At 40.3% G+C, this 24,066-nt stretch overlaps 1 protein-coding gene and 1 long non-coding RNA gene across 9 annotated transcripts in view; one reads left to right on the top strand and one right to left on the bottom strand.

Annotated features, from left to right (window-relative positions):
* The window catches only part of cttn (cortactin), a 23,293-nt gene extending 7,422 nt beyond the window's left edge, over positions 1–15,871 (top strand). For 2 of the 7 annotated variants that reach the window (XM_074657879.1, XM_074657869.1), the window contains exons 6-16: positions 408–462; positions 2,812–2,922; positions 3,821–3,931; positions 6,098–6,208; positions 9,199–9,309; positions 10,499–10,554; positions 10,634–10,700; positions 10,792–11,057; positions 11,501–11,636; positions 13,434–13,490; positions 14,123–15,871. In XM_074657879.1, the coding sequence (XP_074513980.1) occupies positions 408–462; positions 2,812–2,922; positions 3,821–3,931; positions 6,098–6,208; positions 9,199–9,309; positions 10,499–10,554; positions 10,634–10,700; positions 10,792–11,057; positions 11,501–11,636; positions 13,434–13,490; positions 14,123–14,259 (1,218 nt within the window). In that variant the 3' untranslated portion in view covers positions 14,260–15,871. The remainder of the gene's footprint in view (positions 1–407; positions 463–2,811; positions 2,923–3,820; positions 3,932–6,097; positions 6,209–9,198; positions 9,310–10,498; positions 10,555–10,633; positions 10,701–10,791; positions 11,058–11,500; positions 11,637–13,433; positions 13,491–14,122) is intronic. The other 5 variants (XM_074657896.1, XM_074657903.1, XM_074657888.1 and 2 more) reach the window with 4 other exon arrangements.
* On the bottom strand, positions 12,575–24,066 carry LOC141781940 (uncharacterized). 2 transcript variants are annotated; one of them, XR_012596988.1, is made up of 6 exons: positions 23,943–24,066; positions 23,454–23,580; positions 23,256–23,362; positions 19,403–19,516; positions 14,115–14,292; positions 12,575–12,715 (listed from the first exon to the last, which is right to left on the bottom strand). It is a non-coding gene; the product is annotated as an uncharacterized LOC141781940 (long non-coding RNA). The 2 variants fall into 2 exon arrangements; XR_012596989.1 differs by having other exon boundaries at positions 23,845–23,948.

Below are 24,066 nucleotides of genomic sequence, written 5' to 3'. Positions count from 1 at the left end.
TTTGGCTCCCTCTTAAGGAAACAACACACACCTGGGCCGAGACCGTTTTAGAAAATATTCATAATCATTGTAGAACTTGTAGAACTTGTTTTAGGGTTAACTGACATACAGTATACCACAAAATTATCTGCACTACTGTGCCCAAGTGCCTCTATGAAAGCTGTCCAAAGCACACATTTAGGTTTAAAATCTTGAGTTTTTCACTGTTATGCGCCACAGTGTTGGAGGTATAACTAGTTCTGCAATGGATCAAATATAAAAACTGCTATATTCTTATCCGTCATTGTTAGATTGGCCCTGTGAGTGTAATTGCAGTTGATTATGACTCACAGGGATAAAACAATCACGTTAAAGGGGTACGAGTAATCGGTAGAATAATTGTGTTGCTTCTTCCTCTCTCATTCCAGTCAGCTGTTGGGTTCGAGTACGCCGGGAAGACAGAGAAACACGCTTCACAGAAAGGTGATGTCACAACTTGTTGTCTTTTTGCACGTCTGCTTCAGATCCAGATCACCTGTAGTTTAGTTTAACAGACTTCTTTGAATATATCCTAATAAGATGCAGCTGTTGTGTGGGACATGGAACTAGTAATAACTCCCTAAATTCACCATCTATCTTTACCCGTTTTATCAGCCAGTCAGGTTTTGCTAAAAGATTTCCATATTTTCCAGCCACAAACAGTTTGATCACGTGCACTCCTGTTGCTCTGATCAGAAGCTCTCTGCTCTGCCAGGATCTCTGTACCGATAGACCATGTCTAAGAATGTGTTCATGGTGTTGTTTTCTATTTATTTTCCTGGCATATTAGAAGTTACAGTGCAAGTGTTCGTAGGTGTGGCTCTGTACACATTGGACATTCAACTTGAACTCAAACAAGTAGGGCTGCAACTAACAATTATTTTCATTGTCAATTAATCTGTCGATTATTTTCTCGAGTAATTGATAGTAGTTGTATGGTGTTGAAAATGTGGATCAGTGTTTCCCAAAGCCCAAGATGATGTCCTCAAATGTCTTGTTTTGTCCACAACTCAAAGATGTTCAGTTTACTGTCGTAGAGGAAACCAGAAAATATTCACATTTAAGAAGCTGGAACGAGAGAATTTTGACTTTTGACTTAAAATGTATTATTTTTTTGATTAATCATTTATCCAAATAGTTGCTGATTAACAGTTGACAACTAATTGATTAACCGTTGCAGCTCTAGAAACAAGTTTAAAGCTTTCAGCTTGAAAGGTATTTGAGTGTGTTAACGCCCAGATTGGGTAAACTTGGGGAGGATGTGAATGGAGCTGTGGTTTCGACATAGTTCATCAGATAAAGAAATAAACACATTCAGGTTAAAACTGAAATTCAGCACTTTAACCTCATAGTCACTGTAACGTTTAATGTGCTGGAATAGAGCCAAAACAAAACTACTCGTACTGCTACTACTACGCACTGCACTGTGTATGCTATTACAGGGACTCCAGTGCTCTGGCTCCACTCTGGCTTCTTAGCTTTTAGTGTTTTGAGGCTGCATTCCCATGACCCCATACTGTCACCAGCTTTGTGTTGCGTTCACCCCCCTGCACAGAGGTGCAGAACATTTGCCCAATTCCAGTGGTTCCTCAGTAGTGTCACTGTTTTTGACAACAGTGCAGACAGAAAGATGTCTGCTAGCAGGACAACTAGCAGGACAACACATAGTTTAATGGTGCATTCACACCAAGAGCAAAGCAAATTTTCACCTTGCTTTACTCGCGCAAGTTGTACCGCCGGTATCATTTGTGTTCATTCACGCTAGACGCACCGGAGAGGGGAAGGAGCTTGTCTCCATAGATACCAACAACTTTTCTTTCTGCCATTTCGTCCATCAACCATGGAAGAAATAACCTCTGTTGCTGCTTTGTACATGTTGTGGAAGTCCCAGATATATCAGAAAACCAAACGCTGTCGTGTCTGGGTTCATAACATCACCTGGCGGCGAGCTGTATTCACATACAGTGCCATTGCACTGACTGTATCTAGCAGGCCACACGTCGCTACTGTGGTATGAACCCAAAATAAACAGATTGTTCTGTAATTTAATTGCAATAAACGGATCAAAAGGATGCCGAAATAACTACATAATAATGCCGATTTGTAAAAAGTCTGAATTCATGCTTTGTCAGGTCTGTCTACAAGACGACAAACCACCAACTTTTAAAATGCTTGTTTACTGAATGGAGTTTGGATTGCTCAATGCCAGGCTATGATAACATTGCAGCTGCTCAGTCAACACTCAACATAACGGCATCTAGGCATAAATATGGCAGCAACGTTGTTGTAAACGGATCAAAAGGAAGCTGAAATAACTACGTAATAATGCCGATTTGTAAAAAGTCTGAATTCATGCTTTGTCATGTCTGTCCACAAGACGACAAGCAAACAACTTTTAAATTGCTTGTTTTCTGAATGGATTTCGGATCGATACTACTCTCTACTCAAGATAAAGTCATGTAGAATTAGCGTCTATTCGCCTCTTTGCATTGACTTTGTATGTAATGGCGCCGCGCAAAAAGTTTGTATCGCTCTTGGTGTGAATGCGCCTTAAGTGTATCTATCTATCTTAAAGGAAGTGGATTTAAAAACAGCATGATGTGATTGTGTGATAATGACAGCAGTGAATATGTCTCATTGTTTGGTTTCTGTCTTAGCTCTGGCTACTGCAAGTAAATGTTAATGAGGAATTTGGAATTGGGCTGCTTCGTTGATCACTGCTTCCATGCCGCTTCACCCTGACCTTTGACCCTTGCCCCCCCCCCCCCCCCCCCCCCCTGCTTTGCTGTGTAGACTACTCCACTGGGTTTGGGGGGCGATACGGCGTGCAGGCAGATCGTGTCGACCAGAGCGCAGTGGGCTTCGATTACCAGGGCAAAACCGAGAAACACGATTCCCAGAAAGGTTTGTCTGGATTTCCTGCCTCGCGGCATTCCCGTTGACCCGGAGAGATATGGAGAAAATGTGGCTAATGGATACACACAAACACACAAGCACACACTCTCACAAACAACTTGGCCTGACTCAACTTGGCCAAATCGGGTTATTTTGCATCTCTTCCTCTTCCTTCATTCCTCAGCCTTTTGCTTGCTTATATAAAGTTGCAAACAATGGCTTTGTTTTTATTTTAGCTCTCTCAGATGCATGTGTGATCTGATGTGATGTGATGTGATGTGATGTTTGTTTGCCTCAGTGTCAAATAACACATTATTTTTGTAATGTTCATAAGATATGGCATGTAGTGCATCGGCCTAAGAGGACTCGGTAGTCTCTTTGGATGTAGGTGATCTCCTTTAATGTGTTCCTCCCTCCTCGTCTCAGATTTCAGGTGATTGGCACAGACTTGGCAGCACCCTTTAGTCTGTTGCTGGTCTGTGGCTTGGGCAGGACTTAGCTGGTTTTCTGGGGGAGTGGAATATATTAATCTGGTATACTTTTTCATTGTAAACATGCCCTTTGTTTCCCCTATCGGGTTTCTTCAATTTCACTTATTCTTTCTCTTCTTGAAATGACAGATATACAACTCTGAATTATGCTCAGAATGCTTTGCTGGTATCATCATGTGCTCTTAGTTTGTGTGTTATATGTCAAATTTACACTTTGACAGAAAAACATGTTGCCATGATACCTTAGATAAACTGTACTGGGAGGAGAAATCAATTTGTATGTCGACAGTGCAGTTGCATGGAGAGAGAGAACATTTGGTGGTGAGAGACTTTGTGTGCGATGGGTTAACTCTGCTCCACCTCTTCCTGTCTTAACTTTGGATTTCCCCCCCCTCCTCTGCTCTGGCCGCCGGCAGATTATGCCAAGGGCTTTGGCGGCAAGTTTGGTGTTGATACCGACAACGTGGACAAGTGCGCTGTGGGCTTTGAGTACCAGGGCAAAACCGAGAAGCATGAGTCACAGAAAGGTAACACTCTTGTAATTTTATTCTCACTTATTACAAATGAATTACTTCAAATGGGACAGCTGATTTTGTTGCAGTAGCCTAATCATTCACCTGATGTCAAGTGAGCTTCTGAGATTTGGTCAAACTAGAGTAACACGGTTTATTAAACCATACCATTATTAAAACAGGAACACATTGGTTGAGTGAAATATATTTGAATATTATTTTTATTCATAATCAATATTATTTCTAACACAATATAGCTAATCACTCAAAAGTAAAATACATCAGGTCTGCATATGTCCCTCCCACCTCCAAAATTAATGGATTAAGGGGAGACACCCCAGATGAATAGAGTCAAAAAAATGGTTGTATTACAAGTAGTCTGAAAATGTTATGGTTATATACAGTATATATACAAATGAGGTGTAATCTAATGCTATCTGTTGTCTATTTGCATCTGTAGATTTCTCCTACATTCACCAAAGTGTAGTAAGATAAACACCTTGGATGTTTTCTTTCTTCTAGTCTGAAAGAAGACATGTAATGGAAGCAAAATAGATCAAAATCTCAAAATGGACCTGTGTATGAAACGCAATGTTTTTGCCTGGGGTTCCTGAAGCGCTTTTCTCCTCATAAAAAGCCAGCGAAGAGCATATTGACCAGCCGACCAGACGGGGTCAGCCAAGCTCTGAATTACATTCCCACATAGTGACATTTTTTTCTTGGTTGTATAGTCTGTTTATTTAGATAAACTTTTTCCATGATGAAAAACAACTTACTAACCATCAAATAGTCATTAGTCTGTGTCCAAAGTCATCAGCATATTTATTTGCATATATTTCTAGTTTATGTGTTCAGAGGGCCTGGAAGAGTCCCACCTTCATGTCTGTCCTGACTTGTCTGGACTCTCAGTTGCAACACAGCGGAGCAGCTTTACCTGTAGCTTCCTGTCTTGACACACCTGCACAGACTTTATAGCTTTTAGACACAGGCTGATGTCGAAGGCGTAGATGACTTCAAGAATTCCCCACAATGCACTGGGCTGTGTTTGCTTCCTAGGTTTGCATCTGTGGTTTAGGCTGTGATAACTCTCGCATGCTCTGATAACAGGGCCAGCCATGTTAATGCACCAGTCTGGGTTAAAACATCTGGTGCAAAAGGCTTAACATCTGTTTAGAAGTTTGAATACTGCACACATGAATTGTTGATTGTGTTTAAAAATATGAATTAAAATAAGCATCACCTACTGTACACCATAGAGACAAGTTTACAACTTGAATCGTGTTTTCACGCCTTTTAATCTTTTTTAGTTTCGATCAGCAGACATTAGTGAATATTACGCCACAAAGACGAAGCATTAAGTTTTCAAAATATGAAAGTTAGTGTTGTTTAAATCTACTGTAAACATGGCAAAATATTGGCTCATTTCCTACAGATTAGACAGCGATGGAATGGAACAAGTACTGTACTTAAATACATGTATTTGAAGTATTTTTGACATACTTTCCTTGATTGTTTCCATTTTATGCTGCTTTATACTTCTACTCCACTACATTTATTTGGCACTTAAAAAAAAGATATGATTTATATGATGTGATGCAATAGTATACTAATCTACCCAGTAGTCTAAAAGTACCTAAAAATACATTTTGCTGTATGTAATACCTGTTTACTTTTCCTTCAGTAGCATTTTAATTCAATTGTTTTACTGGTCATGGAGTGTTTTTAGACCGTGGTATTTCTACTTTTACTTAAGTAAAGGATCAGTAGTACTTCTTCCACCACTGCACTGTACCATTAGTACTGTGGTAGCTAATTAATATCTCTGGTTATTAGATGATTACAGGCAATGTTGCAAATCGGTGAGCAGGACTGTTTTATGGGATGTTTGCTTTAAGTTTGTGTCTGTGTGATAAATTACCTTCATATATCAGGTATTTAAATGACTGAATTAGCCAATAGCAGACATTCCTATCAGCTTATTTTATTTATAACCTAATTCTGTATAAAATTACCAGGACATTTACTACATCACAATATAAACTAATGCAACATAACAATATTGAAACCGTGATTGCATCGATATCATTCTACCATAATTCAGAGACTTCAACCAGACGACAAATGAGGTTTCAGAAACGTGTTTTGGTGTTAATGTCTGCTTCCCTCTGTGTGTTTCTGCAGACTACGTGAAGGGCTTTGGGGGCAAGTTTGGTGTGCAGACGGACAGACAGGATAAATCAGCGCTGGGATGGGACCACCAGGAGAAACTACAGCTTCACGAGTCCCAGAAAGGTACTGGTTCTGATTTTTGGTTTCTATGGGTTTTAGGAGACATGTAATGTATTTTGAGCAGGACTCAAAAATATTCATAGACATGGGGATCTTATTGCCAATTGGTGGTTTTGCTCAGTGGAAGTCCATACCCAAATAGTCTACTGCAAATACTTCCATTTATCAGACTAATGATGCCAAATCAATTATGAAGCTGACGGTTTCAGAGTTTAATGTTCAATCAACATCAGCTAATCACCTTCAGCTGAAGCTTGTCAGTTTTTAGGCTCTACTCCATATACTGTTGGTTTGATAAACGAGTCTATTGTGAATATATCAGATTTAGTAAGAAATGTACAGGAAGTGGCTAGAGATGCACCGATCTATCGGCTACCGGTCAAACTGTCCGGTTGCCGTGACCGGCCGATCAGACTCATATATTAGATTTTGCCGGTCAAATTTAAACACGTGCTTCACCACAAGATAGCTCCTTCAATCTCCGGCTGGGATAACCTTTTGATGTAAATGCCACTAGGTGTGTAGAGATATGCTGCACCTGTTTTCTTCTGGGAAAGTAAAACATGTTGGATAAAGTGGGATACGCAGTACGCAGTTCATTTGTATTTGTATTTTTTATTTCCAGTAACCTGGAGCACTGTTATTTTCAGATATGTTTGAGTGAGAGAAGGTTCTGCAACTTGTACACGTTATTTAACAGTCAATGTTTTATTATGAACATACAATGGAATTTCAATTTTCCATGAAAGAAAATGTACAAATATACTGTTAATTATAGTTCTTAGAAGAAAATCGGCAGGTCAGACAATCGGTGCATCTCTGGAAGTGGCTAGTGGATGTTATATATCATAATAATGATAGACAAATGGAATATGAGCATTTTTAAAGTATTTTCAGAAATCTGAATGTCTGCTCAGTACGTCTTTATATCGTTGAAAATCTTCCAACAGCTGTTACTGTTTTCTACATAAAAAAAAGCTGATATCCACACACGTTTCTCTCGTTTAAATTGTTGCACATCAAACCCTCCATTTGGCTTTTACTAGAACTTTGAACGAGGAGAACATTCACCCACCCTCAGCCTTTACAAGTTGTCTGCTTTGAGTTTTAGCACACAATTTGTATTCACTGTGAAACCTTCCTTCCTCCTCAGCCCTGCACTTCACTCTGATGTGGGTTTATTGTGGCTTCGGATGTGGTCTTTCAAAGGTTGACGACTTCCTCAATCTGCGGCTCAGATAGAGGAAGTGAAACCACCGCTCAGATTTATATTTGCATGTCGGGGCCTTTAGCCGGTGCTGTCATTCAGAGCAATTTATAATAAGTGCGGTAGTAAAATAAAGTTATGGTGCTGGCTTACCCAACATCACAAGCATCCTTTATTCTTTTTTTAGATGAGCCGTTTAGACGTCCAGTGTGGCCTTTCTAACTTTCTGAAACTCATAATTTGACACCACATTATGAACATTATTATGCATAATGGAGATGCATTTGCTCCACTTGCTCAGCCGTCTATGGCCCACTGTGAGGTGTATTTACTGTATAAAGCCTGTCGCCCCACTTAGGAAGGTAACTGCTCTAAAAATATGTACAACTTGGCATTTTCAGTGTGCTAGACATTGTGCGTAGCCAACCTCGTTTTTGAAAGACCACATATTATCCACAGCAGAGCACCCAGTCTCTAAATGTCACATTCTTCTCTCCTGAGAGGGGGCAGGTAAAGAAATGAGCCAGAAATAGAAACCAGGTACAGAAGAGGGAAAGATTCATGTTGTGCAGAGAGAGGAGGGGGACTTTCTGTATAGACCTGGCTGGAGCAGAAAGGTTTTTAGACCTTGGCGATGATTTTAATCACAGCAAATTGTCATCAACAGCATGTGAAATAGAATGAAGATCTTAAAGGTGCAATGTGTGGTACCTGGCCATCTGCTGCAAACAAACAGGGGGCAGCATTTCACCTTTACGAGTTAGTCATTTTTTTAGTTTATTTATTTTTACACAATTTATGAAGACACAAACATAACAAAAATGACAAGTACTATACAGTGCACAAAGAGGCAGAAAACCCACTGTGCTTATTTGAAGCCTCCACCTAAATAATGTTATAACTTTGCAAGAGAACACAAGATTAATATACAGAAAATATACTGTCATATATAAATATACTGGGTCCATACAATCTAAATTTACAGTCATGAGTTATAAAAAAATAACTTCTAACTAACAGCAGGAATACGCAAAATTCGACCAGACGGATAAAAAATTTGAGAGCTGGTCAAAATAGCACTGCTATCTTATAATCTTCATGTGTGGCGTCGCCTTATAGTTTACGTTAGCCATCTTTGTGTTTACTGTGCCACTAACCGGGGGCTGTATGGTCCGTGTACGTTTTGATAGTTTCTTTATTAGATTAAATCCAAAGTGGCAGAAACAAGAAAACGTCTCGTATTTTCGTTTCGTCCTCCCCGCCACCAGGACACTACTTTCTTGTTTCTGCCACTTAGGATTTAAAATCAAAACGTACACGGACCGTGGATGTATTATTACAGCTCTACTTCTTGGTCCTCTCATGTTGGACTGAGGGCAGACTGGATGCTTCAGTGACTCTCTATCGCCTCTAGAGGAACAAGTGGTATTACAAGACAGGATGGGCCGGGGTTAGCATGCTCATTTCACTAGATATCTCTGCAACACAATACATAGACGTCACAACACATAGACACGTTCTGGCAGTGTCTTCCACATTGCACCTTTGAAGGTTTTCCCTCGAGTTTCCTCCTTTACAACCGTAACGCATCTCTTTCATGTCACTGAGCATTTCTGAGTGTGTACTGAGGGTTTATGAATCCTGAAAGGCCTGCCCGCTGTATCATTGTCTCAATATGTTTGTCTATTTGTATATATACTATATGTGTGTGTGTTTGTAATGAGCCTTGGTGTTTGTCTGTCCATATATATATATATATATGTGTGTGTGTGTGTGTGTGTTGCAGACTATAAGCGTGGGTTTGGAGGGCAGTATGGGGTAGAGAAGGAGAAGCAGGACCAGTGTGCCCTGGGCTATGAGCACAAGGAGAGCCTGGCTAAGCACGAGTCCCAGAAAGGCACAGATACTCCCCATCACCAACCAACCCCACCTCCCATTCCAAACCTCCCCCCTTACTATCACCCATCCTTTTCCAGAAAAACACTCCCTCCTAGCTTGTTACTCCTTCTTTGGCACCGTCCTCTCATCCTCAGTAACGGCTGTTTTCTTTTAAGTGATGGACACGCCTTCCTTTCCTGACAGACATACCACTTACTTCCCCTCATTGTTACACACCCTCCCACCTCTGCAGCACCGACCTATTTAAACTATTAGATGGACTAGCTTTAAAACTGAGCCCGCTACAACCTAAAAATCGCAAGTTGCGTTAATGCATCAAAGAAATTAGTGGCGTTTCAATTAATTTGCGTTAACTTTGACAGCCGTAGTTTTTATCTAAAAAAATATTCTGCTTCAATCCATATTTGCTGGCATTTAGCCTTTCTAAAACAACATTTACACTGCGGTCAAAGAGGCACGCACTCATGAGTTATATTGATTAAAGAAAAGACTCACTTTATTCCAAGTGAGGAATTTGTTCAAGGATTTTTATTTTTTAAATTTAGGGTAATGACGTCATAAATAAAATATGACGACAGACATTTGAAGCTTCATTTGAAAACCTCAGTAGAAGCTTCAAATGTAAAGCAAATGACATTCGGTACAGCTCTAGAAGTCCCTCCTCCTCCCTGATCACCACCCCTGCTGTTTCTACCACTGCAATGATGCCGTTTGTTTGCTTCTGCATTCATTTTCTGCATGATGTCATACGGCCACAATGCATTTTTATCAAGACCTCCTGCTGTGAACACACAGAGACATGGCTGATCTTCAAGGCAGAGATTGAGCCAAGATGGCTGCTTGACCCCCAACTGGCTTGTATTACTATTCTATCAGTCCCTCTGCTGTCACTCGCTGCATTCAGTTGTTTTTTTTTGTTTCTCCTCCCGACAGGTTTGCATGAGCTCATCAACCCTGTACTTTGTTTGCAGCAGTTCTTGTGAAACCAACCACAGTTTGCTTCATCTGATGCAGACCAGAGAGGCTTCTAATCTCTATTAGTATGCCACAGTAGAGTATAACGATGAGGCTAAATCAAACTAATTGGTCCCGTAGTTGTTTAAGGTCTGCTCTGATGATGCTGACTGTGGTTGGGCCGGTAATGTAAAACAGAAACTGACCGTTACTTATCTCCTATTTGTTACCAGATTATTCTAAAGGATTCGGAGGGAAATTTGGGGTTCAGAATGACAGGATGGATAAGGTAAGGAGTGTTTCTGTGTATTATTAAGTCATGTGTGAAGAGTTCTGTCTCACATCTTTCTCCTCTCTCTGGTTGACAGAGTGCAGGGACTTTTGAGGAGATGAAGCCAACCCCAGCTTACCAGAAAACCAAACCTGTGGAGGCTGGTAAGCATTCATCAGCATCTGCTTTGTTTGAGTCAGAACTTTAAGGCAGTGTGTTTGTGTGAACTCATCACATCATGTCTTCACTCATCAGCCGGCAACAGCACAGGAAGCATCAAGGCCCGCTTTGAGAACATCGCCAAACAGAAGGAGGAGGAGGACAGGAAGAGGGCCGAGGAGGAGCGAGTGCGTCGTCAGACTAGGGACAAGCAGGAGCAAGAGGATGCGCGCCGTAAATTCGAAGAGATGGCCAGGGCCCCCTCTCCCGTCCCCGCTGCGAGTCCCAGTCCCAGTCCCAGTCCCACTCCCAGCCCAACTCCACCAGTCCAGACAGTTGCTGCCCCAGCCCCAGCATACCAGGTGAGTCGTGGGGTTTTTACAATATGTCTCTGTGTTGTGCAAATTCCATTTGGTTCTGGGTAAAGTAAAATCAGAGATTTGTTTCTGAACACATTATACATGTCAGAAAATAAGTGCTGAAAACATGCGAAAAGACTGAATTATATAGTACTGAATTGTGGAGTTAGACTGTTGCAGTTTAAGGATTTTTTGGACACAGCTCTTTGAAAACATGGATGTCAGAGCAAAAATAAAAAACAGATAAAAAATGTGTGGTTAACATTTGAATCGATGACAGCCCTAATTTATTGACTTTGTTTTAAGTTTGAAGATAACCTCTTACTGGCATTAGAAGTACATTAGTAATGAAGCTGATTAACATGAAGAACAAATCATTTGATTGCATGTAGCGGTACACTTTGCAGAAGGAGATGTCATTAACCAGATGACGTTTGTCTCGTTAGAAGACAGAGGAAGTGTCCCACGATACTGCTGAGGAGAACAGAGAACAGCTGTACGAGGCGGAGCCACAGAACCAGAACCAGGAGGCACCGCAGGAAGACCTCTACCGGACCCCCGAGGACACGGCAGCAGCAGGAGGTGACGCTTTTCTTTCATTTGAGTTGTGCGTGACCGTTCTCCTCCCACTTTAAATGTACAGTCTGTAGGATTTTGGGGGATCTATTAGCAGAAACAATATTCATAACTGTTTTTATTAGTATATAATCACCTGGAACTAAGAATCATTGTTTTCGTTAGCTTAGAAAGAGCCCTTCATATCTACATAGGTAGAGGGTCCTCTTCACGGAGTCCTCCACGCCACCTGACTTCCATTGCTCCTAAAGTGTTATTATAGTGAGGATGGCCCCTGAGCGAGGTGACGGGTGTTGCTACAGTTTTGCACTCGGCGCTATCGCTGGCTAGGAAAGGGAGGAGTGAGAGAAGGGGTACTCAGTTGGTTGCAATGTGCAACCACACCACTAGATGCCGCCAAATCCTACACACTGAACCTTTAGCCTGATCTTTGTACAGAACCAAGCAAATGTTTTATATTTATATTTGAGGATAATATTAATCACTCATCACCTTTTTTTAAAGATTCAATTTATTCTTGTATAACGTCAAAGAGAGGGAAATGCACAGCAACCACAATAATAGCACAGCAGTTATAAGTAGTAATACAAATAGGACTAATAACAATAATCAATAGCAGTGGATGTAATCAATCATTTATATTTATATAGCACCTTTCAAACAAGTTAAATGCAATTCAAAGTGCTGTACAGACGATTGACAAATAGTGTTAAAAATGGTTTTAGAGACTAATGCACACCTAAACAACCAATAAAAGATGGGTAAGACAATAAAATATAAATAAAGTACAAAGAAATAAAAATTATGAAATCAAACAAAATAAAATAGAAGAGATAATAATGATCAGCAATAAAATGTTGATTAACTAAAATAGAGTAAAATAAACACTATAATGATGATAAATAAAATATTAAAAATAAAAACCATAAAATTATAAAACACAAAGACTGATAAAAGAAATATCAGTAATAATAGCTAATATATATTAATAGAGATATGACTACTAATAATAATAAAAACTGTGATAATGATAGTAGTAGTGGGTGTCAAGCAGGGATCCAGGTGTAACCCCGGTCCACGGATACCTGCAAGACGAGAAAGCAGAGATTTGAGATTCGTCAAACAATTAATCATCCCAGCGATGCACTTATTGCCATAAAATCAGAGATGCCACATTTTTAGAATAATTAACCTTTTACAGAAATGCATGAGTGACAGACTTTAGAATAGAGATCGAAACATACAGTCAGTTGCCAGTTTATTAGGTACACCTAAATAAATCTAATCTAATGCAGTCTAGTACAACACCAACAGTCCTACAGTAAATCTTACCTTCATGAAGGCCTGTAGACGAGGTGGTGCGTTAGTTATTTAGCCTACCCTTTTATTAATTAATAATATAAATGGGGTGGACAAAATAATAGAAACACCTGTCAGTATAACACAGTACAATGCAATAGCACCACAAACTGCAGGCTCCAAAATGAGCATGCAGTTGAATTAACAGTTTCAACACAAACTGAATATTACATAGACTGTATTAGTTTTAGCTTGGTGTACTTAATAAACCGGCAACTAAGTGTACACACAACACATAACAACAACAACAACACAGACAGTATGAATACTTAGAAAGTAGTAAAATACAAGACACAAAAAGACAAACACCTTGAGAAAAAATAAATAAAACTTGAGTCTCTTACAATTGGGAGATAAATGACTTCATATATACATGTTGTCTTTGTAGACAGAGTCAGTCTGTAGTGGCTTTACTTGGATTAACAAACCATCTTCCTCTTGCAGACGAGTACGGCGAGGACCTCGGGGTGACAGCGGTGGCCCTGTACGACTACCAAGCAGGTGAGACTTAAAGCTGTGAATGGAGTTGGGGCTCGTTTACACCAGCATTTAGAACAGTGAAAGCTGAAACCGAAAATCCATGTGGTATCACCACAATCAGTGGATTGTTGATATACTTAACTTATTATGATAAAGTATGACTTTCTGTTACTTTTATCATAACAATTTCATGGCATATGACTTTTCAACTCTTATTTTTTTAGACATACTTTACTTTTTAAAATTTTTTTTTTTTACATAGTATACCATTGACTTTTTTTTAATATATTATACTAGGACTTTTTTTGACATACTTTAATGTGACTTTTTTTTTTCGACATACTTTACTGCGATTTTGTTGTTGACATACTATACTACTTTTTTTCATAACATTTTATACTTGTACTACTATGACTTTTTGTACTCTTTTTCTACATACTTTAATGTGACTTTTTATTCAACATACTATAATATTCCTTTTTTTCCAACACTATACTGACTTTTTTCTTAGACATACTTTACTATGACTTTTTTTTTACTTTTTTTTTTAAACATACTTTACTTTACATTTTCTGTTGATTAATTGTCTAATCGTTTCAGCTCTACAAACATCTCGTGCTCCTTCATCACCAATCTTTCTTTTACCGTTTCAGCTGGTGAAGATGAGATATCCTTTGACCCCGATGACATCATCACCAACATCGAGATGATCGACGAAGGCTGGTGGCGAGGCGTGTGCGGAGGCGCCTACGGCCTTTTCCCGGCCAACTACGTGGAGGTTCGGCAATGAGGACGCCCCAGCAAGATGACCCGTGACCCCGTCCTTGTGCAAAGAAACAAAGAGGAAGGAGACAATTTCAAATCTCTTTCTTCACAATTTGGTCTCTTCACCTCATCTTCGTGCTTCGACACTGTGCGAGACGTCTTCAGGTCTCCTAACTGGCTTTTTCTCTTTTTCCATCCTTCCTCCACCTATTCCACTTTCAGATCACATTGTTCTTCTCTGTGCAGCAGACGACAGAGAGGATGAGTTATAGAACTCTTTATCTGGGCTTGCTCTGCACCTCTGCTATGTAATAGTTAAAGCTACAAAATGCAACTTAGATGTTCAGGGCCTAAAAATTCACTTCCTGCCTCACAGCCAGAAGTTGCATTTTGAAGCCCCCCCTTCCATAGATACCGTATTAGAGTTCAGCTTCAGGTATATTTGCATCTTCACATGTTAGAGAGAAATTTTAGTCTCACCAAAGACCAGAGTAATAACAGCAATTATCTTGAAATGTCTGGAATGAGTCTTGTGCACGGGGCTCAGAGCACTCGCTCACTGTTTGGTAGCTCAACCTTAATGTGAGCAGGAGCAGTTTAAAGTGGAAAACAAGCCTCCACACTGGATTATAATGTATATTGTTGTCTATAAACTCTCCAGAACATCGACTATGGACCAAAAAGCTGATAAACCCCCTTTGCTTCTTGGTCTGTCTGCATAAAGTTTGCTATGTTGCACAGGAGTTTAAATTCCCCTCCCAATTGAAGCTGCACAGATCATCGATGGGGAAACTAAGCTTCGGTTAGAGCTTCATCTAGTACGAATACATCCAACTTTTCTCTGAACACTTGCATCAGTCCTGGTGTTGATCATACATGATCAATAATAAGGTTTCTTCCTTTGCTGATTAAGTTGTTCGTATAATAACAGGGCCATAATGTCAAAGACTTCATTTACGCTGTGGCAAATCACAATCTAAACGTCGATACTACAGCTTATAGTATTATTTTAATCATCTTCATACATTATACTGGTTAATTGTTGATATCATGCTTAAGATCATGTACAGAGAGATCATGATTTATGACGCTTTCAGAAATAATAGTTTTGAAAACATTTTTGTTCCCTGTCACTGTGGTTTTCTTTGGATGTGGACAAGACTTGTGTATTGTGAACGCTTGGGTTTTTGTGTCATAGTATGTTGATATTATGCACATGTGAGGCATGATGACGACTGCTCTGGAGCGCCGCTAACATCCCTCATCATGACCAAACAGTGTGCGTTGACCTCAAGAGTGAGTATGTGCGATTTATCGGCAGTAAAGAGTAGAAATGTATATCCGGCTGATGTTAAGGGAAGAGGCTTTGGTGTATTCTCCAAACACTAATTATTTCTAACAGACGGCAAGTTTGACAAACTGCTAGTCTGTTTCGCAGTAGTGTAGCTTAAACAGGTATGTGTGCGCGTGTGTGAGGGATGTCATTAAATTCATCCTAAGGGGTTTTATAATAAATAAAAAAAAGTGACCTTTTCAAATGCATTATTTTTATCTGTACCTCTGTTTGCTTGAGTCACATCATTACCTGCTTGTTCTTTTTTTTTAGTTTCAATAAATAAACTGAATTATAAGCTTGTTTGTAGTGTGTCATTTTTAATGTCCTCCAGCTGTTACTAATACTGTAATAAATGATTGTCATTTGTTCAACAAAATTTTCACTCTGGAAATGTGAGTTGGTCTTGTATTGGCATTTTTTTTTTGTAAAACCAAGATTTCCTCTGTCCTATCCACATACTATGACTTTTTTTACTAATTTTTCGACATACTATACTATGAATTTTTTTTGACGTACTACACAATTACTTTTTTCAACGACTTTTTTTCCACATACTATACTATGAATTTTTTTCGACATATTACTTTTTACTCATTCTTCGACATACTATGAATTTTTTTTGTCGACATACTATATTATATTTTTTTGTCGACATGCTATACTATGAATTTTTTTCATAGTAAAATATGAACATACTACTATGACTTTTTTTTCGATATACTATGACTTGTTTTGACGACTTATTTTTTCGACATACTATATGATTTTTTTTTCGACATGTTATGATTCTTTTTTCGAAATACTATACTATGAATTTTTTTGTTGACATACTATATTATTTTTTTTTTGTCGACATACTATACTATGAATTTTTTTCATAGTAAAATATGAACATACTATAATATGAATTTTTTTTCGACATACTATACTAGGACTTTTACTCATTCTTCGACATACTATATGACTTTTTTTTCGACATAAATATGACTTTTCTTCGACATAAATACTAGGACTTTTTCAACATACTATACTATGACTTTTTACTCCTTTTTCGATATACTATATGACTTATTTTGCCGACATACTATGCTACGAATTTTTCGACATACTACACTGACTTTTTTTCGATAAACTGACTTTTTTTGACGACTTATTTTTTCAACATACTATACTATGACTTCTTTTTTTTCGACATGATACTATGACTTTTTTTACTCATTCTTTGACATACTATATGACTTTTCTTTTCGACATACTATATGACTTTTTTTTCGACATACTATGACTTTTTACTAATTTTTCAACATACTATATGACTTTTTTTTCGATACTATCATGAATGTTTTTTCTTTGACATATATCAGTTTTTTCTTCGACATACTATACTATGACTCTTTACTCATTTTTCGACATACTATATGACTTTCTTTTGGACATACTGTATTATGACATTTTTTTTCGACATACTATACTATGACTTTTTTCTGGACATAGTATACTATGACTTTTTTTTCGACATACTACTGTATACTATGACTATTTTTTCAACATACTATGACTTTTTTTTCTGGACATAGTATACTATGACTTTTTTTTGGAAATACTATACTATGATTTTATTTTTTTCGACATACTATACTATGACTTTTTTTCGACATACTATACTATGACTATTTTTTGGACATACTATACTATGACTTTTTACTCATTTTTCGACAAACTATATGACATTTTTTTTGGACATACTGTATTATGACTTTTTTTTGGACATACTACACTTACTTTTTTTTCTGGACATACTATACTATGACTATTTTTTGGAAATACTATACTCTGATTTTATTTTTTTCGACATACTATACAATTACTTTTTTTTGGAAATACTATACGACTTTTTTTTCGACATACTATACAATGACTTTTTTCGACATACTATACTATGGCTTTTTTAAATCATACTATGGCTTTTTTTAAATCATACTATACTATGGCTTTCTTTGGACATACTATACTATGACTTTTTTTAATCATACTATGACTTTCTTTGGACATACTATACTATGGCTTTCTTTGGACATACTATACTATGACTTTTTTTAATCATACTATACTATGACTTTCTTTGGACATACTATACTATGACTTTTTTCCGACATACTGTACTATGACTAGTCAAAAAAAGTCATAGTAGAGTATGTCAAAGAAAAAGTCAGGATAGCATGTCGAAAAAGTCAGAATAGTATGTAAAAAAAAATTCACATTAAAGTATGTTGAAAAAAGTCATAGTATAGTATCTCTGAAAAAGGTCATAGTGTAGTATGTCGAAAAATTTTGTGAAAAAAAGTCGTACTATAGTATGAAGAAAAAAATCATAGTATAATATGTCGAAAAAAGTCATAGAATAGCATGTTGAAAAAAATCATAGTATAGTATGTCGAAAAAAAGTCATAATATAGCATGTAAAAAAAAGTCATAGAATAGCATGTTAAAAAAAATCATAATATAGTATGTGGAAAAAAAGTCATAATATAGCATGTCGAAAAAAGTCATAATATAGCATGTCGAAAAAAGTCATAGTATAGTACGTTAAAAAAAATTATAGTATAGTATGCCGTAAAAAAGTCATAATATAGCATGTCGAAAAAAGTCATAATATAGCATGTCGAAAAAAGTCATAGTATAGTACGTTAAAAAAAATTATAGTATAGTATGCCGTAAAAAAGTCATAATATAGCATGTCGAAAAAAGTCATAATATAGCATGTCGAAAAAAGTCATAATATAGCATGTCGAAAAAAGTCATAGTATAGTACGTTAAAAAAAAATTATAGTATAGTATGTCGTAAAAAAGTCATAATATAGCATGTTGAAAAAAGTCATAGTATAGTATGTTAAAAAAAATTATAGTATAGTATGTCGTAAAAAAAATTATAGTATAGTATGTCGTAAAAAAAATTATAGTATAGTATGTCGTAAAAAAGTCATAATATAGCATGTCGAAAAAAGTCATAGAATAGCATGTCGAAAAAAAGTCATAGTATAGTATGTTAAAAAATATTATAGTATAGTATGTCGAAAAAAAGTCATAATATAGTATGTTAAAAAAAATTATAGTATAGTATGTCGTAAAAAAGTCTGTTATGAACTGTTATGAAAAATAGTCATAGTATAGCATGTCGAAAAAGGAGTAAAAAAAAAGTTATAGTATAATATGTCAAAAACAAGGTTCACACACCAATCCTGTGATGAGCTTATAAAATACAGCACAATGGCTTGCTATGGGCTAAACTACCCATCAGTATTTAAAGTAGTTAAAATAGCTCCACCTATGCCAACTACAACAGTATTATTCTGCTTACAGCCAATAAATAACAATATAACACTGAAAGGAGATATTCTGCTCCACTTTTACTTTTGACATGTTAAATACATTTTGCTCACAATATTTCCTACGTAAGATTTTTAATGCAGGATTTTTACTTGTAATGGAGCACTTTTCCACTGTGGTATTCGCTCACTGTACTTAAGTAAATGATCTGAATATATCTTTCACCACTGAAGAAGTGAATTCCTTCATTTAAAAATACAGATATTAGCTCGACTCTGAAAGGCAAGGTTAAGTTTACTTCAGTTAAAGGAGAAGAAAAGTAAAAGATGGTCTGATTTGTGATGGAACAACGTGGGACATATGAGTCAATGGACTCATATATCATGCTTGTTTTTTTTATTATTATGTGATTTAATGAGAGATAAACAATCTGTAGGAGAGCTAACGCTGGAGTTTAACTGCTCCTGAATATCAGTGATTGTCTGAATGCTAAAAGGGGACTCACCAGAGTGAAGAGTTGCTTTAGTGCAGTGGACTTGATGATGATGATGATGATGATGATGATGTCTCTTTTCCTGCAACATCTGTCTCAGCAGCAGCTCCTCCTTCTGGTTCATGTCTGGTAAATATCCACAAATCCAAAAGTTGTATTCACAGCAACAATATCCATCACAGAGAAGAGCAGCAATTTACAGCAGAGCCTGGCTGATGCTGGATCTTTGAGTTAAACAAGTTTTAAATAAAAATGTGTTATATTAAGTCCCATCCATCCATCTTCAACCGCTTATCCGGGATCGGGTCGCGGGGGCAACAGCTCCAGCAGGGGACCCCAAACTTCCCTTTCCCGGGCCACATTAACCAGCTCTGACTGGGGGATCCCGAGGCGTTCCCAGGCCAGAGTAGAGATATAATCTCTCCATCTAGTCCTGGGTCTTCCCCGTGGTCTCCTCCCAGCTGGTCGTGCCTGGAACACCTCCCAAGGGAGGCGCCCAGGAGGCATCCGTGCTAGATGCCCGAACCACCTCAACTGGCTCCTTTCGACGCAAAGGAGCAAGGACTCTACTCCGAGTCCCTCACGGATGACTGAGCTTCTTACCCTATCTCTAAGGGAGACGCCAGCCACCCTCCTGAGGAAACCCATTTCGGCCGCTTGCACCCGCGATCTCGTTCTTTCGGTCATGACCCAACCCTCATGACCATAGGTGAGAGTAGGAACGAAGATTGAACGGTAGATCGAGAGCTTTGCCTTCCGGCTCAGCTCTCTTTTCGTCACAACGGTGCGGTAAAGCGAATGCAATACCGCCTCTGCTGCTCCGATTCTCCGACCAATCTCACGTTCCATCGTCCCCTCACTCGCGAACAAGACCCCGAGATACTTAAACTCCTTCACTTGGGGTAAGGACTCATTCCCTACCCGGAGTAGGCAAACCACCGGTTTCCTGCTGAGAACCATGGCCTCAGATTTAGAGGTGCTGATTCTCATCCCGACTGCGTCACACTCGGCTGCGAACCGATCCAGTGAGTGCTGGAGGTCGCAGACCGATGATGCCAACAGGACCACATCATCTGCAAAAAGCAGCGATGAGATCCTCAGCACACCGATCTGCAAACCCTCCTCCACCCGACTACGCCTCGATATCCTGTCCATGAATATCACGAACAGGATTGGTGACAAAGCGCAGCCCTGGCAGAGGCCAACCCCCACCGGAAACGAGTCCGACTTATTGCCGAGGATCCGAACACAGCTCTCGCTTTGGGCGTACAGGGATTGGATGGCCCTGAGAAGTGCCCCCCTCACCCCATACTCCCGCAGCACCCCCCACAGTATCTCCCGGGGGACCCGGTCATATGCCTTCTCCAAGTCCACAAAACACATGTAGACTGGATGGGCATACTCCCAGGCCCCCTCCAGGATCCTTGCGAGAGTGAAAAGCTGGTCCGTTGTTCCACGGCCAGGACGGAATCCGCATTGTTCCTCTTCGATCTGAGGTTCGACTATCGGCCGAACCCTCCTTTCCAGCACCTTGGAGTAGACTTTACCAGGGAGGCTGAGCAGTGTGATACCCCTGTAATTGGCACACACTCTCTGGTCCCCCTTTTTGAAAAGGGGAACCACCACCCCGGTCTGCCACTCCTTAGGCACTGTCACCGACTTCCACGCGGTGTTGAAGAGACGTGTCATCCAAGACAGCCCCTCCCCACCCAGAGCCTTCAGCATTTCTGGGCGGATCTCATCAACCCCCGGGGCTTTGCCACTGTGGAGTTGTTTGACTACCTCAGTGACTTCCACCAGGGTAATTGATGATGGTCCCCCATCAGCTTCCAGCTCTGCCTCTACCATAGAGGGCGTATTGGTCGGATTCAGAAGTTCCTCAAAGTGCTCCTTCCACCGCCCGATTACCTCCTCAGTTGAGGTCAACAGTGTCCCATCCTTACTGTACACAGCTTGGATGGTTCCCCGTTTCCCCCTCCTAAGGTGCCGGATGGTTTTCCAGAAGCACTTTGGTGCCGACCGAAAGTCCTTCTCCATGGCTGCTCCGAACTCCTCCCACACCCGCTGCTTTGCCTCCGTCACGGCAGTGGCTGCTGCTCTTCGGGCCCGTCGGTACCCTGCAACTGCCTCCGGAGACCTCCGAGATAACATATCCCGGAAGGCCTCCTTCTTCAGTCGGACGGCTTCCCTGACCACCGGTGTCCACCACGGTGTTCGAGGATTGCCGCCCCTTGAGGCACCTAAGACCTTAAAACCACAGCTCACCGCCGCAGCTTCAGCAATGGAAGCTTTGAACATCGTCCACTCGGGTTCAATGCCCCCAACCTCCACAGGGATGCCAGAAAAGCTCCGCCGGAGGTGTGAGTTGAAGATCTCTCGGACAGGGGCCTCCTCCAGACGTTCCCAGTTCACCCTCACTACGCGTTTGGGCTTACCAGGTCTGTCCAGAGTCTTCCCCCACCCTCTGACCCAACTCACCACCAGATGGTGATCAGTTGACAGCTCTGCCCCTCTCTTCACCCGAGTGTCCAAAACATGCGGCCTCAGATCAGATGATACGATTACAAAATCGATCATCGACCTTCGGCCTAGGGTGCTCTGGTACCACGTACACTTATGAGCATCCTTATGTTCGAACATGGTGTTCGTTATGGACAATCCATGACTAGCACAGAAGTCCAACAACAAACGACCACTCGGGTTTAGATCAGGGAGGCCGTTCCTCCCAATCACGCCACTCCAGGTGTCTCCATCGTTGCCCACGTGCGCGTTGAAGTCTCCCAGGAGAACTATGGAGTCCCCTACTGGAGCCCCATACAGGACTCCATTCAGGGTCTCCAAGAAGGCCGAATACTCCGAACTGCTGTTTGGTGCATACGCACAAACAACAGTCAGAGTTTTCCCCCCCATAACCCGAAGGCGTAGGGAGGCGACCCTCTCGTCCACCGGGGTAAACTCCAACGTAGCGGCACTCAGCCGGGGATTCGTGAGTATCCCCACACCCGCCCGGCGCCTCACACCATGGGCAACTCCAGAGAAGAATAGAGTCCAACCCCTATCCAAGAGTACGGTTCCAGAACCGAGGCTGTGCGTAGAGGTAAGCCCTACCAGATCCAACTGGTAGCGCTCCACCTCCCGCACAAGCTCCGGCTCCTTCCCCCACAGAGAGGTGACGTTCCACGTCCCCAGAGCCAGTCCTCTGCCGCCCGGGTCCAGTCCGTCGAGGTCCCTGGCCTTCACTGCCACCCGTGTGGCAGCGCACCCGACCCAAGCGGTTCTTCCTGCAGGTGGTGAGCCCACAGGATGGAGAGGAGGGGGGTGCCACGTTCCTTTTTCGGGGTATCCCCGGCCGGGCTCCGTGGCAAGCCCGGCCACCAGACGCTCGTTGACGGGCCCTCCGTCTGGGCCTGGCTCCAGACGTGGGCCCCGGGCTTCCTCCGGGCCGGGTAACTCCTCCTCTGCCTCGTGTCGTCATTGGGTTTTTTGTGAACCATTCTTAGTCCGGCCCCTCACCTAAGACCAATTTGCCATGGGAGACCCTACCAGGAGCATGAGGCTCCAGACAACACAGCCCTCAGGGTCATAGGGACACACAAACCTCTCCACCACGTTAAGGTGATGGTTCCCGGAGAGGAAGAGTTATATTAAGTGTTTTTATTAAATCATTTTGACAAAGATATGGACTGAGCAGGACTTTTTACAGTGGACAGTGCTCTCTGGTGGACAAACACTGACACTGTTTCTAAATCACCTCAAACATGTGTTCCTGTTCTTGAAGTGTCTTATAGATATCTAGTACACCGGTGCGGATATATCCGTGATAAACTAACAACATGTCATGTTGGCAGTCAGACACCATACATACCTGCTTCAGAGTTGGTGCTGTAGGCTTCATCCCAGCAGGTGAGTCCGGCTTACACCTGTGTCCTCTCTCCAGCTGCAACAGCAAATACATGCAAATGTTTTCCTGACCTACAGTAGAATCATAAACACATGCAACACATATTAAACAGTTTATTAGGTCCACCTATCTCAACCGAATGCAGTCCTGCAGAAATCTTACCTTGCACGGCAGTTCCACTCCAACTCCTGCTGACTTCCTGTCACTAGTGATAATCGCAGGATCACAGATCACAACAAACCATCTGCAGAAATCCTCTCTTCGTGAAGGTTATAGTGTTCAGTTTGTTCTTAAAATATTTTAGAGAGACCGCATTAGTTTTAGCTTGGTGTATCTAATAAACTGGCATATAAAACTACAGTGTATTTGTAATCCAAACATGTGGCCTCGACTCTGAATAAATGTTTCCTGATCTTTCTCTGACTGCAAATTTATACAGTATATAATATACATGCAGCTTTATAGTATTCTGTTTTAGCAGTTATAATTGAAGAAATCACTTAGCTTAATAGTTTTACTAACAGGAAATGATACAACACATACACTTTCTGACATCAATCGAACTGCAGTTTACAACTACAACATAAATGAAACTTCACAAAGAGACATCAAAATGTTTCCCCCTAAATAAAACGTTAATAGTTATCCTACTTTTTGTTCATGAGGAGTTCCTGGAGATGTTTCACCACCATCCACAATTAGCTTAATGTTTTCCAGCTGTTAGTGGATCCACAATTTGCTTTGTGCAATGCATTGTGGGACATAGTGTCCATTG

The sequence above is a fragment of the Sebastes fasciatus genome, chromosome 2, assembly GCF_043250625.1.
Source record: "Sebastes fasciatus isolate fSebFas1 chromosome 2, fSebFas1.pri, whole genome shotgun sequence".
Taxonomy (NCBI): Eukaryota; Metazoa; Chordata; class Actinopteri; order Perciformes; family Sebastidae; genus Sebastes; species Sebastes fasciatus.
The sequence above is the reverse complement of the archived record's forward strand: the minus strand, read 5'-3'. Positions and strand labels throughout refer to the sequence as shown.